General features: G+C 45.6%; 1 protein-coding gene across 1 annotated transcript in view; it reads right to left on the bottom strand.

Annotated features, from left to right (window-relative positions):
• unc13a (unc-13 homolog A (C. elegans)) overlaps positions 1 to 15,155 on the bottom strand; it is a 41,730-nt gene that overhangs the window by 14,627 nt on the left and 11,948 nt on the right. Inside the window, exons 10-31 of the mRNA XM_070961892.1 lie at positions 14,187 to 14,999; positions 13,398 to 13,491; positions 12,260 to 12,306; positions 12,008 to 12,086; positions 10,741 to 10,746; positions 10,393 to 10,467; positions 10,087 to 10,306; positions 9,083 to 9,310; positions 8,671 to 8,812; positions 8,037 to 8,206; positions 7,802 to 7,917; positions 6,307 to 6,470; positions 6,045 to 6,198; positions 5,780 to 5,848; positions 5,321 to 5,410; positions 4,060 to 4,194; positions 2,657 to 2,790; positions 2,367 to 2,452; positions 1,420 to 1,546; positions 1,191 to 1,287; positions 243 to 386; positions 75 to 152 (exon numbers count right to left, since the gene is read on the bottom strand). Of these exons, the coding sequence (XP_070817993.1) occupies positions 75 to 152; positions 243 to 386; positions 1,191 to 1,287; positions 1,420 to 1,546; positions 2,367 to 2,452; positions 2,657 to 2,790; positions 4,060 to 4,194; positions 5,321 to 5,410; positions 5,780 to 5,848; positions 6,045 to 6,198; positions 6,307 to 6,470; positions 7,802 to 7,917; positions 8,037 to 8,206; positions 8,671 to 8,812; positions 9,083 to 9,310; positions 10,087 to 10,306; positions 10,393 to 10,467; positions 10,741 to 10,746; positions 12,008 to 12,086; positions 12,260 to 12,306; positions 13,398 to 13,491; positions 14,187 to 14,999 (3,268 nt within the window). The remainder of the gene's footprint in view (positions 1 to 74; positions 153 to 242; positions 387 to 1,190; positions 1,288 to 1,419; positions 1,547 to 2,366; positions 2,453 to 2,656; positions 2,791 to 4,059; positions 4,195 to 5,320; positions 5,411 to 5,779; positions 5,849 to 6,044; positions 6,199 to 6,306; positions 6,471 to 7,801; positions 7,918 to 8,036; positions 8,207 to 8,670; positions 8,813 to 9,082; positions 9,311 to 10,086; positions 10,307 to 10,392; positions 10,468 to 10,740; positions 10,747 to 12,007; positions 12,087 to 12,259; positions 12,307 to 13,397; positions 13,492 to 14,186; positions 15,000 to 15,155) is intronic.

The following is a 15,155-nucleotide window of genomic DNA, read 5'->3' as shown; positions in this document are numbered from 1 at the left end:
CTTATAACAACCACGACTATACTGAACAGCTTTATGTTTAAAAATAACAGTGAAATAAGTCATCGACCACTCACCACTTTCTCCATGGTGACATAGTTGGCAAACAACTTGGAGATGATATCAGCGTAGGACAGAAGCACATTGCTGATGGTCTGCAGAGAAACACATGAAAGAGCATTTAAAAATGATGCTACCTGTACAAAAAAAACCCCTTTTGCAAATCACAATTTGCCTGAATCTACCTTGGCGAATCGCTTCATGTAGTGTCCTACGATCTGCGGATCCGGACACTCTAGTTTCCTGATGATCTCAAAGCTCTGGTTGAGCTGGGAAAACACGTCCACCACCGAACAGGAGAACAAAGCATGTTCTGATGTGACCTGGAACTGTAGCGCAGAAAATTACGCGAGAAGATTAAAAACCCGGGATGGAATAACGGGGGAAAAGGCATATGTTATTCAGGATCAGTAGAAGTTTGCAGGTGAGAAGCTGGAATTCAAGGGATGCTAGCAAGACGTGACCTCTGGGCACCAAAGACCAGAAAGACGGATCAAACTACATCAAACTGGACCTTTGATATCTTTCCCCACAGCCTCAGACCCCCTTGAGCTAACCCTACAGCCAGTTAGACAGCCATCTGGTGACAGGTGACAGATCCTGTCTGTCTCCTTGTAATTGGCTGCTGGTTAGCACCGGTCCCTAATTGGCTAGAGGTGAGTGTGTAGGTGCTCCTGTGGGGAGTCTGGGTAATGAGGTGAAGACAGCTTTCCTGCAGTCAAAGCTCTGGAATAAGGCCATTAATTCACAATATCCTGCTGTCACAGAGCTATCTCCCTCCTCGAGTACATGCATGTCTCAGCCGCGCGCCTTTAAACTTCCAAAGAGTCCCTTTATACGACGAAGCACTTTGACTGAACATCCTCTTATCCCGAGCACACTTTCTGCTTTGAGTCTCCGTCTGTGCCGCTGTGTCCACGCTTCTATTGTTGGCTTTGAAGAGTGCAGGAGAGGCAGGGGGAAGTGTGGGAGGCAGAGCGGGAGGGAGGGTGAAACTTTGGCTGATAACTTTGAGTGTGACAGAGGAAGTACAAAGGATGGATTACAGTAATTCTGCCTGAACAACAACAGCGACTCAGCGTTTCCAGAGGAGTGAAAGGGAGATAAGGGGAGGAAGAGCTGGAAATTCTTACCCCATCTTTTTTGTCTCTCTCCAAAGCACCGTGCAGAAAGTCCCGAGACACTTCCTCGTTTTCATCCAGCCACTGAATGACAAATGGCTCAAACCACCTACGAAGAGCAGAAAATATGTACGGATTTATACTTAACGAGGAGCCCAAGATCACACAAAATGAGGATTTTTATTGCTTTTTTATCTTTGTTTTCCGGATAAGTGTGTGCAGTGGGCGAGTTGCAACTCACGCAGGGTATTCAGGCACTCTGCTCTTGAAGAAGGGCAGGTCTTTGCAGTACTCGTTGTACAGCCACTTGACCTTGAAGTGCAGGTTCATGTAATCTGCACTCTTGCACAAGCGATTTTTTTCATGTTCTGAGAGAAAGAATAAATGCAAATGCATGTTGGGTCAACAGCAGATTTCTCTCCTTGCATTTAAGTTACTTCTACCTGCCATTAGCACAGATCTATTGTGCATACAGAGGCGCTGACCCACAGGCAAACACACACACCCTCATGGACTCGCTGAATGTAATCGATGGTTTAATTACACAAATGAAAGACACCTCAAGACCATAATAAAAAGATGACCGATAACCTCAGTTTTATTAAAGAAATCAATTATTAATCAAACCTCAAAATTGAGTATGACCTTTCAGGCTTTGCACAGTTTGGGAAAAAGTTTTTAAATTGGATGGAAATCATTGATCTCTGCCAGCTGAGAGTTTAACAGTACAATACTGCACTCGCTGTGTTTGTTCAGCAGACGACAATGACCATCGTGTTTCATCAGCCATCGTCAGTACATGGCTGAATGGATGAGGGGCTCCTGCATCTCTGAAATCGTTTGAGCGATTGTCATGAAATTTGACATGCCTCATAATAAAACTCTTCCAATACCTTCGACTAGTGCGATTTACCTCATGTTGTTATCATTTGAAACGACCATCTTCCTACCAAGTTTCATGCAAACTGATGAAAGGGCAGTCAAATGGTAATCAAAGCAACCTAGTTCTCATACTGCATTTTCAACTAGACCAATGAAAACAGCAGAAAATTGATCCAACTCTCTACATATCAGATAAACTGTCATACAGGTTTGTGTGTCTGCAAGTATTTAGTCATTATCATTAATCTCGCCGATGACGAGGCTCAGTCAGTTCAAAGGCTCATTATATCACTGACTTGCACTCACCCTCCATTGCATACTTCATATCCTGAGCAAACAGGTTCCACATCACTTCAGCACTGATTTTACCAACGTTGAGCTCCTGGGGAAATCTTGATAGAGGAGAGAAGGAGGAAAGGCTTACCGTATATGCACTCAGACAGAGAAAGTATATGAAACCGAGCAAGCAGATAAGAGGCTGAAAGTGTACTTTTAGAGGTACTAAGAGAGACTGCGGAGAAGAGATAGGGCAAAATTGAAATGTCATTAAACGGGAACATGAGTAAAATTAACATAGGAGGGGTAGAGAGACATACTGGTTGAGGCAGGGAGTGTAGGAGTTCTTGTCCTCCTCGATAATGGAGACGATAAGCGTGATGAGCTTGGACCAAAAATCCAGATTCTTGATGCTGGGACCCTGCTCCTCCGGAGGCACGGCACCCTGTTTGGCCTGGAAAGGCAGAGTCACCATAAAAAACAGACTTTTCAGGGGAGTTTAGGGTCATACGGATAATTCTTCTCAGTCACCAAAACAATCTCCTCTTCAACGTGAATTTTAGGCCACACTACACAAACCAAATGGTTCATTATTATTATTGAATGGTGTGACCATTTAGTCATCTTCATTTAAATTTTACTACTGGTATTTTTTATTGTCTGAGACAGAGAGATTTTTTTGGGAGGGAAATCTCCACTGTGTTGTTAATTCAACACCTCATACATATTCAACATTTGCCGCTCAAACAGCTTTAAACAGGATCAGAATGTCAACAGTCTGGATGACTTCTTTGAAATAACTGAAGATGCGCTGGAAGAAAAAAATAAACTAAGCCGAGCACCGCAGGGGTTGAAGAGTGTAGAATGATCTTGCAGAGACTTGAACAAAATATAGCAACGTCCCTCAGGATGAAATGTTTTATTCAAAGGGGGAGAAAAAAAATGCTTATTTGAGATTCACGAGGGAGTCTGAATGGGGCTGACGCTTTAATGAGGACTCAGAGCAAGTTCTAGAAATCCCTGTTGAAATCCAATGCAGGAGTGATGGATGGCAGAGCCGGGCCGACCCAGACCGGGAGGACGACGCACTCAGAAGTGTCACAGTGCCTTTTACATGCCGCAGAGGATGACGCAGAAATCGAGCGAAGAAGGTACGCGAATAATTCAAAAATCATTTTGCACCAGCGATCTGATTAGTCAAGGACACCTCTCTTTGTAATGGATGATTTATGAAGAAAACTGCAGGCCAGGCTTTAAATGATTAGTGACTCAGCTCTTTCAGAGAGCTAGGCAGTGATTTATCCTGCTTGTTCCTTCTGAGAGAGTGAAATCAAATTACAGCCAAAGAAAAGGGAAGGTACATCAATAACTGGACATCTGTGATAAAAAATTAAACGCTTTTTTGTGCTAAACAGACGGAACAGAGTGGCAGATTATCAGGGCACTGTGAGCAATTTGTTTTTCTTTTACCATAGCGTACTATTTCTTACACTGCTAGTACACTCACATGGCCTTTGGCAATACTGCACTTAATTATGGTCATGCCAATAAAGCAAAATGAATATTTGAAATTTTAAGACAGGAGCAGAGAGTGAGGGAGAGAGCGAGGGAGAGAGAGAGACAGAGAGACAGAGAGAGAGAGAGAGAGAGAGAGAGAGAGAGAGAGAGAGAGAGAGACACTGACACACACCTACGCAGATATTCAATAAAAACTGCTTCTTACCGGGTCTGTCTGATACTCGCGGCTGTACAGCTCATGACAGTTATTAAAGATGTACTCGTAGGTGGAGTTGAGACAGGCTTTGACGCAGTCCTTCACCACCTGACTGGCTCTGGGTGGAGACTGAAGCTCTTGGACCTGAACACACACAAAGAGGGAGACAGTTAAACCAGGTGAGTGGACGTCCTCATCCTCATCATCAACCGCTTATCTGGGGTTGGGTCGCAGGGGCAACAGCTTCAGCAGGGGACCCCAAACTTCCCTTTCCCAGGCCACATTAACCAGCTCTGACTGGGGGATCCCGAGGCGTTCCCAGGCCAGTGTGGAGATATAATCTCTCCACCTAGTCCAGGGTCTTCCCTGTGGTCTCCTCCCAGCTGGACGTCCCCAGGGGGCATCCTTACCAGATGCCCGAACCACCTCAACTGGCTCCTTTCAATGCAAAGTAGCAGCGGCTCTACTCCGAGTCCCTCACAGATGACTGAGCTTCTCACCCTATCTCTAAGGGAGATGCCAGCCACCCTCCTGAGGAAACCCATTTCAGCCACTTTTACCCGCGATCTAGTTCATTCGGTCATGATCCAACCCTCATGACCATAGGTGAGAGTCGGAACGAAGATTGAGATCGAGAGCTTTGCCTTCTGGCTCAGCTCTCTTTTCGTCATAACGGTGCAGTAGAGCAAACGCAATACCGCCCCCGCTGCTCCGATTCTCCAACCAATCTCATGTTCCATTGTCCCCTCACTGGTGAACAAGACCCCGAGGCACTTGACTCCTTCACTTGGGGCAAGGACTCATTCCCTACCCGGAGTAGGCAATCCATCGGTTTCCTGCTGAGAGCAATGGCCTCAGATTTAGAGGTGCTGATCCTCATCCCAGCTGCTTCACACTCGGCTGTGAACCGATCCAGTGAGTGCCGGAGGTCACAGACTGATGATGCCAACAGGACCACATCATCTGCAAAAAGCAGTGATGAGACCCTCAGCACACCGAACTGCAGACCCTCCTCCCCCCGACTACGCCTTGATATCCTGTTCATGAATATCACGAACAGGATTGGTGACAAGGCACAGCCCTGACGGAGGCCAACCCCCACTGGGAACAAGTCCGACTTACTGCCGAGTACCTAAACACAGCTCTTGCTTTGGGCATATAAAGATTGGATGGCCCTGAGAAACGGACGTTAATTCACCAAATTATGGCATGTGGGTGAAGTTCATCCTATTTATGCTTTGACAGATGAAGATGAAGGACGGGATGGTACCTTCATTCTGAAGAAGGTGATACTGGTGAGGAGGTCCACTGTGGACTTGAGGTCCTGCAGCCTCTCAGGACTGCTGGCAGGGAAGTTGTTCTGCAGAAAAAAAAGAAGCAGTGAGCCACAACACATGACATCACATCCATCTTTGTCCAGAGTGTGTTTTGTGTGTGTCTGGGCTCAGTCCAGCATGGCGGAACAATTTCAAACACTTGTTACAGTGTGGGTGTGCAGTGTTTCCTGAATGTGTCTGTGCATGTTTCAGAGGAACTGTCACTCTAATTAACACATCGGCCTGCTTTGTTTTCACCGTTTCTCACCAAGAGAAAAACGAGGAGAGAGAAAAGTGCAGAAAGAAAGAAGAAAGGGAGGTGGGTCGATGTTCTACCAGGCGGTTTGACCTTCCAGCTGTTGTCATATATGAGAAACTTTTCAATATATGAGTGTAGACAGTAAGACTCTTACTCTGTACATGGACAGGTCAATCCTCAGGGAGTTGTGAAGCTGATCTAGAAGCTTGACAAATCGCTCTTTCTGTGGGCATGACAACACACACGGAAACAGATTTTAACATTACCCAACATACGGCAGACAAACCACACTGCTTAATACACGAAGGCTCAGCCACTCAGCACCAACACAACAAATGAGCACACTTCAACTTTGTTCTTTATATGTATAACTGTGGCACCTGTTATTGATTCTGCTGAATGTTTCTGCAGCGACTCACCCCAAAGTTAGAGGCAGCAAAGCGGTCGGAGGCAGACACGTTGTTGGTTGCCTGGGTGGTGTGAGCGTAATAGGCATTGATGTTAGCCAGTAGGGTACTCATCACAGCAGGCACACCCGGGCACATGTACTTAGAAGACAGGCAGGCAAAGTGACTGCAAAAGAGGGACATACGTGTGAGCAGCTACAGGTTGCACAGAGCTTCCACACAAACAAAATAATTTCTCAAAGTAATCATGTTCTGAAGTCAGACGGTAACATACGTCATGGCCTGGTAGATGGACTCCACTCCATAACGCATGGCAAACTCATCTACAATCTCCTGGGGAGTCTCCTCAAAGTAGACCTTCCATGCATCATCCCCTTTGGCATCGGGGATCTTCACCACGCCGTTGTTCTGGATATCTGTCACGTAGTGGAAGAGGTTCTGCAGAAAGGAAAGTGAGGAAAGAGATAGAAATAGAATATAGGAAAGAGCATTGAAGGAGATGCAATAGAAGAGTGAGAGGAAATACAGAAGGGAGGGTCACGGTAAATGGCCATTAAGAGCTTTGTCATGTTAAGGGATATCGATGTGTTTACAAGAGTAGTCATGACATGCAGATAAGGTGTGTGTGACCATGGTTGTTTGAGTGTGTCTCTACTAGCCAGCGTGTTCAAATGATTGTTCCTTGATTCTGTCATTGTAAAGCTGGACTGATCATTCACATCTCTCCGCTGTAATCAAAGTTTCTGTATGTTTTATTGTACAAAAACAGAGCAGATTACAGCCTACGGCGTGATTATCTTTAAATGGCCGTGCCGCATGAATAACCATTAAAGTGCATTATGAGGCCGACAAAAGGTGCTGTCTCGACTACTCAACCATAAAGCGATACGGTGCTGTAAAACATTCTGAGTTGGCTACGTGGTTTATGGCCACTTATGCGAAGCAATAACAGCGCTCATTTGTCTGTTAAGGTTCAGCTAATATGCTTTGTTGAGTAATGGGCCGAGTAATGACTCCATACAAGGCTGTGATTGGTCCACAATCAATCAGCGGAGCTTTCCACACAGAGCCAGAAATGTGTCTGATGTCTGGAAGTGGTCTTTATCTTATGAGAGCAAAGCAAACTTCACGGAGTATTAACTTAAGTTTAACTTGGAATGGATCCATTATGGAACTGAACATCAGTCAAGTAAATTAACCTGTTTGGCATGGCTCATTAGGACGTCTCTGCACGGAGATGAACACAGATGCACGGACATTCACACAGCGTTTGGAAAAAGTGTTACACTCCTGAAGTAAAAGTGGCAATGCATCAGTCGCTTCCCGTATGTAATGCACAATTTGACATTAGCGTGAAGCGTTCACATCCACATACAATAAAGACTGTCGAGGCTCAAGTGCATAATGGTCTGCATGCTGTTTTGCAGACCAACAATGAAGTGACTGATCAATATTAAAGTATTAATGCAGCAGCCTGGTTAAATGCTGTGCTGTTTTGAGGGGCCTGGATGTATTTGTTTTGTATTTGTTCTTGCATTTGTCTGGTAATAAAATGTTTTATACATTATTCTGAAGATGTAGTAGCAGTGGAGTAAAGGCATAAAGTCTCACAAAATGCACAGTGAAACACAATCAAAGCACAGCTCTAGAATAGACATATTTTATTGCCTGTTCAAACACACCAGCACACACACACACACACACACACACACACACACACACACACACACACACACACACACACACACACACACACACACTGAGCTTACTTCATGCAAACAGGTGTACTGAACGTGATAGGGGGCGACCGTCTCCTCTCCTTTGATCTCCACATTGATGTGCATGCGGATAGCTCCAGACACAGCTGATTTGTCTGTACGCTTGTCTGTGAACAGCAGAAGACACACAGTTAACATGTAAATCATGTTGATGATGGCAGAAGAAGCTGTGGCATCGATACAGCGTAAGTGACGCGCTAAATCACACGACAGCGATTGAACTGACCGAGATTGTACCAGACGTCCATCTCTCCGCTCAGGGTGCGGACCTCGATGATAGTTTGACCGAGGAAGTCATCCGACTCGCGCTTGAACTTCTGCTTCACGCGAGACTTGATGTCGTCGTCCTCGTCCCAGACTCGCACCTTGATGCGGTCCGAGGAGTTGTGGCATTCGCTGAACAAACAGAGCCAGATTGTCACCCACAGCTACCGAATATAGCACTTACACTGACGGCTGGCCAAGACGACCAGCTGAATTACTACCATGACTCATTAGATATCAAAGGTGTAAACGAAGATATTTAGAAATCTAAATATATTTTATTTCATCAGGAAGCAGAGAGAAACGTGTAACTGCATCACTGCCACAACTAGAGCTGGAAAGTCTAACTGACTCTCAGAAAATAAATCAACAATATTGATAATTAATTGCAATTTGCTAGCTATAAATCACATATATTTGGGTTTATGCCTTTTATTTGGCCAAAACAAGCTATTTGGAGATATCATCTTGGGCTCTGATAAGCATCTTCTTCTAATATGACATTTCACTGGCATATCAACGAATATTAACTGGTAATGAAAAAAATCGTTATTTTCAGCCCTAATTGTTACAAGTTTCACATATGTCTGACTCACAAATTAAACGTCTCCTCCCAGACAGGGTTGAGGTTGCCGTAGATGGTCTTGGTCCTCTTTTTGGTCTTTCCCACCTGGACGGTGACGTAAGGATCACTGGAACCGGTTTTATCCTTGGCTTGTAGACCCTGGGCACACAACACTAGGAAGAAGGAAAAGCTGTTGGTCAGCCACTCTGCGTGTGTGTCTGTGTGTGTGTGTGGATGCAAACAGATGCCTCTAAAATCATCTGACCTTCTGCTCTACTGCCCCACAAACGCCACCTGTGCTCTCTTCATACACACGCCAGCTTGTCTCTTTTTATAGACACAAACACCTGACACAAGCCGTCTCCTCTGACTTTGATGTTGACGGTGCTGGCCAGCTCGGCTCAAAGCTACTGTACCGCACCAATTCTGACCCAACTGCTCACCTGTGATGCTGATCTTGGCCGACCATTTAGAGGTGCCATCGAGCACGCTCTGCTTGATCTGCTTCATGTGGGTGACGTGGGTGGCCTTCACGATGGCGAACACCTCCTGGATGAGCTCGAAGATCTCAGGTTTGTTCCTCTCGCGGATTTTCATGCGGTCTTTCAGAACCATGATGATGTTCTGGGTTCGGTCCTCCGCGCCATGTTTGGAGCTCTTCTCTGCTGCTCCTGGTTAGCATAAATAAAGTAAAATAGATGTTGTGCTATAAACAAATAAGATGGAAAGGAAGGAAAGGACAGAAAACAAAAACTGCAGGGAGAACGTGTTTCCACAAGTTACAGGAAAACTTGAAAGTGAGATTTCAATTTGAAATACAAGCTACAAGAAGAAGCCGGTGATGAAAAACTTGGCCATATTTCATGAATGAGAGGCGGACATATTTGCAGAGCTATAAAATGCTGAGTAAAAGAGAGGTGGATGACAACAAAAGACAAATGGCTTGCAATATCCTCTCAAGAAAACAAAGCAAAAAACAATAAGAGAGTAGGAGTGAGAGAAGGAGGGGGAGGACTCTGTGCTTGGCATTGATGAATAGCGATAAGAGGAAATAGATGGACTCCATAGTTTACTATTATTAATTAAAAAAAAAAAAACGCACTGATACAAGAAGTGTAAAACATAGAGTCAGAAAATGGTTGTTCAGCTCCTGTAAATATACAATGTGGCAAAAGGCATTATGGGAAATAGGCTTATTCACTTTATTGCCAAGAATTAAGATGAGAAGATCGGCAGTGCTCTCATGTACATAAAGCATATATTTTCTAGCTTTGGATGGAGCCAGGCTAGCTGTTCCCCCTTGCTTCCAATCTTAATGCTAAGCTAAGCTAACCGGCTCCTGGCTATGTATTAATGTGCAAACATGAGAGTGGTGTCAAGTGGTGCTAAACTGAATTAAAATCATCCTTATTTTTTTAAATCACTTTCTTTCCGACGCTTCACTTACTTTGCAGACAGTCAGCGTTGAGCAGATCTTGGCACTTCTCGTGGCATTTGACTCCACACTCGGTGCAGCGCATGCCCTGGCGAGCAATACCCCACAGCAGTCCCTCGCACTCGTAGCAGTATGTGGGCGTGGTGGCTGTCCACACCTCAAAATTGTGTGGCGTGGTGCAGGAGATGGGATATATGAGGGCCTGGAGGGTCTTCTTGTAGACATGACTCTTCTACAAGGGGACAGAGGAGAGAAGAGCGCGGTGAGCGTGCTAGAGTGACTTCTTGGTGAGAATTAACACTGTGAATGAGCACTGACCAGTTCTTCGTTGTGCAGGGTGCTGGATGTCAGAGCCGAGGTGATGCCTGCCTTCCTGGAATTCTGGACCAAGGACTGAGAGGCAGGAGAAAGGAGGGGTCAGTTTCTCTCAGCTCCCACCTTAATATCATTCTTTATCAAGACAAATCTCAGTGCAGCCTATGAGGCCATGTGTATTATTACTGTCTGTCTGGCAATGTTCCCCTGAATAGTTTCAGCTCAAACTGGAGGTGACAGCTGCAGAATTTAAAGTGCTTCCTTTCATAAGAGCGATCAATTTGCCGTTAGGACGAGGAAACTAGTAAAAATCATAAGCTACGTCTTTTGATAGCGAATGGTGTTACTCACCATAGCCTGTGGCAGTGCGGGGAAGGTGGAACAAGGGAGAGATTTAATATTAGAAAGAGAAGAGAGGGGGTTTCCATGGAAAATAAACAATGCAGAAGAGATGCTGAGAAAAGGTGCATTCATTGCGCATATACTGTAGTTACTGTGATAAACAAGAATGAACATCCACAATGAAAACATAGGAGGATTCAAACAAGGGGAATCAACAGCCAGATGTGGAGACTTTAAGAGCGAGGAGTATGTGATATGTGAATGAAAAAGCCTGTGATCACTGCTCGTTCATCCAAGACTCCAACCTGTCTGATCAATTACCTGAGACACTCTGACAAGTCGCGAGTGAGTGTGTGTGCGTGTGTGTGTATTTGTGAAGGCGAGGAAAGACAACCGTCGGTGCACCTGTCTGTGACTGTCTGTCTCTGCTTCCAGACTGTTTATTAATGAAGACAGTCATCTGAGCTAATTACTTGCGTGCGGTAAAGCTTGGATCTGGCGTGTTAGGGAAAATGGTACACTGAGCTCTGCCTGACAGTTAATGAAAAGAGCCAAAAAGAAAGTTGTTTCTCCTGCTTTCCTGACTTGTGGTTGCTCAATTAATCCTCTCTTCTTATTCTCAACAAGAAAGCTAACAAGGATATTTAGCTAAATAGCAAATTATTCCATAAAGGTTTTCTTTCACTTGTCTTCCTGAAAAGCTGAAACATGATATTAATGTGAGCTTAATGTGTATCTATACCTAAGATTTGGGCGTCCTGTCATTTTAACAGAGATAGAAGTGATGATTCTGTCCAGGCTGTGGTTTAGCACAAGATACTCTTCTATGACTTGCATGAATGAGTTACAGCTTTCTGCAGAGGATTTATATTCCCCACAGTCTCATCTCTAATGAGGCAGTGTCAGAGAGGCATGGGGATGATGGCAGCGTGGGGTAATGAAAGGTCTGTTATATGACAACACATCAGTGTCTGTCAGAGGAAACCTCCGGCCTTGCCTGTGGCCCCTTAGCCCTGCAGCTCGCCCTGTCAGGCTGTAATAGCAGGGAAATGTATTGTCTCTTAGCAGAGTGGATGTAGTGCAGAGGGCTAAAAGGAGAAATCATTAAAGAAAAGAACAATAGGGTAGAGAGAATAAGACTGGAAAGGACCGCAGAGAATCAGATGGAAAACATGAGTAGGTTTAGATGAGAGCTGCTGAGCAGAGTGATAGATGGACTGGGGAGATGTGAGACACTTATCCAGGGGAATATAAAGAGATTAGTGCAGAAACTCACCAGATCTCTGACCAGAGGCATAGCTTTCCTCTTCCTGAGGTCTGGCATGCTATCAATGCTATACAGAGCGCCACCCATCCTGGAGACAAAACACACACCAGCTACTATTTTACAGTTGTTAACTAGAAACTGGACACGCCAAATCAATTAGACAGTAAATGCATGTAGACATTAAGGCCATGGGCTTGCCTTTCGGTGGGTAAGTTAAAGATTTTCAATGACTGTACTAGTAACAGTGTCATGGTCACTTACCCTGCTGATAAAAGCAGAGAGGCGATGCCAACACTTTCTCCTCGGGCCTGAGGAGAAAGAGACGGGAGATGAGAAAGTGAGGCGAGCAGGGTGCCATGAGAGCTGTGGCTGCTATATAGTACTTTCATATTATTCTTTAGACTAATAACAACAGAATCCAGAGATATTGCATGGTGTTCCTCAGCAAAAAGCAATATTTCATGGTGAGTTTCACTAGTAGCTGCAGCCACAATGACTGCAAGTGTTCCCAGAACTCACAAATGAATAATGCAACAGTGCAAGAGGGAGAAAGAAAGAAAAAAGGGGGCGATTAGGAGAGTGGTAGAGCTGAGTTGTGTCTGTCTGTGTGAGTGTGGTGATTATTGACATCAGCGATGGCTTCTCTGTGTTTGAGAATCATAGCAAAAGCAGATTACAGCCAGATGGCCATCCATGTAATCATTCTTCTAATTCTATCTGCTCTTTTATTGAAAGACATGTTCTTTGTCTGCCTGCCTGTTCAAAGAATGACACACAGCATTGATACTCACGTCACACTGCCGCACAGAAATAGCCGTGATTGGTATAAACGCCAGGCTTTGAAAATGACACTTAGCAGGCTCACGGCAGCTCCCTGTGTGTTGCCTGGCTCCCCAGAAATATACGACCCGCACATGATACAAACAACATAAACTAGACTGATTAACACACTACTGGCCGCACCCACCTGAGCGTCTGCTCCAGCCATAGGTAATCAGAATGGACTACATGCAAATCGCTACGAGGATGGCAAACAACTGAAAAGAAAATAATGAAATGGCAAAACAGTACAAGGGGTAAACAGAAACTATCAAATAAACACAAGACAATATAATCCACAGCAATAACCAGCTAATAACTGGGAAACATGGTGGACCAGTCAACAGAAGCTGGAAAAAAAAAAAAAAACACAGTAACAGTCGGACATGCAGGGACTGATGCAACAAGTCAGTGAGCTCAAACAGTAGAGTTATTAAAGCAGAGCAAGGACAGAGACGACATTTTACCCACTCTTCACAGCACAGGCATTCACCTGGCATGAATGCAGGCTGCACGAGCACACATCTATGTGCACAAAGACACACTAAGACACACACACACACACACACAAAGGCTGTACCTCTTGCAGCTGTAGTCGTACTCTGCTGAAAAGTCGAAGCCAGTTGGCTTTGGCTCTGGCAGGACCGGGTTCCATGATTTCCCTCTTTGGGAAGCTAAAAGAGTGATTGAAGAAGGAACATGGCTAGTCAAATACGTGCTGGTGTGTGTTATATTAGCTTATGTAGTGAATGTACATGAACTCATAGTAGTAAACCCGTTACAGGTGCACTCCACTGATTTTACACACTGGGTTTAGTTTACTTGTCGCGAGGAGTACGACAGCATGTGAAACTGGTTTTCTAAAGTATGAGAAAATGACCCTGATGGCATCACCAGTCATTGTGTTGCTTTGGAGGAAATGTTGGCTTCAGCCTCCTTCGAAACTTCGGCCATACTGACGACTAAAAGTCAGGACATCTCAACCTCTGCTGCTTCAGTTTTGATCATTCTTCTTTTAAGGCATCTCTCACAAATTCTCCGACTTTGTGGAGGTACTAATATTAAATCAGTGGAGTAGCCCATTAATTGGAAGGTTAACTGTGAAGCGAGTCTCAAAGAAAAGCAGTCTGTGCAACCTGTTTACAAATCCCAGCCCCTTCCCCAGGGTCTGTTTCCTGTGTTCCTCTTTTGGATAATTGGCTTTATGGTCCCCATTGGTTGGTGTCTGTACATGTACTGTATGTACTTACTTGAATGAACTGCCAGATCTGTGTACCAAAACATAGCTAATGCAGCTAAACGTAGTGCTGACAGTGTGTGAAAGCTTATTTTTGCTCTGTGAAGCTGAGAGTGTATGAACAGTGCTCACCTTGGAGCAGGTGGCTCCTCTGTTTTCTCTTCAGGAGCAGGAGGGACGCTCTCTGCCGCTGGAGGCTGCTCGGGGGGTTGAGGTTCCTCCGGCAGCACCTCAGCCTTGAGCTCAGGCTCCAGGGGTTCGGTATCTGGAGCTGGGACCTGTGATGTAGTCGTGGGGGTGGATGTAGTGGTGGTAGACAGAGCTGGCTGGGTGGGTGCAAATGCAGGCTTGATGGGTTCTGCAGTGAAAGGGGGCAAATGGTCGTCCTGTGTGGCTGGAGGTAGACCAGGAGCTGCGCTGGGGGGCTGGAGCTGATCATGGGTTGGCCGCTGCTGATGCAAGGATGCCTGCTTCTCCAGCGGTGGCCTGGTGGAGGACAGACCATCAGAGGGGGGCATCAAGGTGGGGGCAGTGCTTGTGGGTGTGGGGGTGTAGGGTGGCTCCTGGTCTTCGCTGAGCGTCCCATCAAGTGGATACATGTCTTCATCTTCCTCATAAGGCATCTCCTCCTCATCTTCATAGTTGTACTCTGCCTCCTCCCCGTACATGTCACCCTCCTCTTCTGCATACAGCGCCCCCTCTTCCCCTCCATCTTTGAGGTAGCCTCCCTCGTCGCTATAGACGCCTTGGGGGTCCTCGCCGTCCCAGCCCGGGGAATCCTCTTTGCCGTAGCTGACGGAGGAGTGGCAGGAGTGGTAGGAGTCGTTCTCGTCGTAGAACTCCGAACCTCGCAAGCTCTCGCCGTCCTCAGCAACAAACTCCTCGCTGAGCTGAGAGCTGCCTCGACTCAACTCGCCTGATGAGGCGTAACGACTGTCTGTGGGACTGAGGGGGGAGACACAGACACCCGTTACAGAAACACACCCACACGGGTTTAAAGGTAAACTAGGGGAGTTCCCACACTTACACAATGAGGAGTTTGGCTGTCACACTTAAGGAACTTGTGTTGGGGCCAGGGAGGGAGACAGCTAACCAATAGGA

The sequence above is a fragment of the Chaetodon trifascialis genome, chromosome 4, assembly GCF_039877785.1.
Source record: "Chaetodon trifascialis isolate fChaTrf1 chromosome 4, fChaTrf1.hap1, whole genome shotgun sequence".
NCBI classification, from domain to species: domain Eukaryota; kingdom Metazoa; phylum Chordata; class Actinopteri; order Chaetodontiformes; family Chaetodontidae; genus Chaetodon; species Chaetodon trifascialis.
This window is presented reverse-complemented; position numbering and strand designations above follow the sequence as displayed.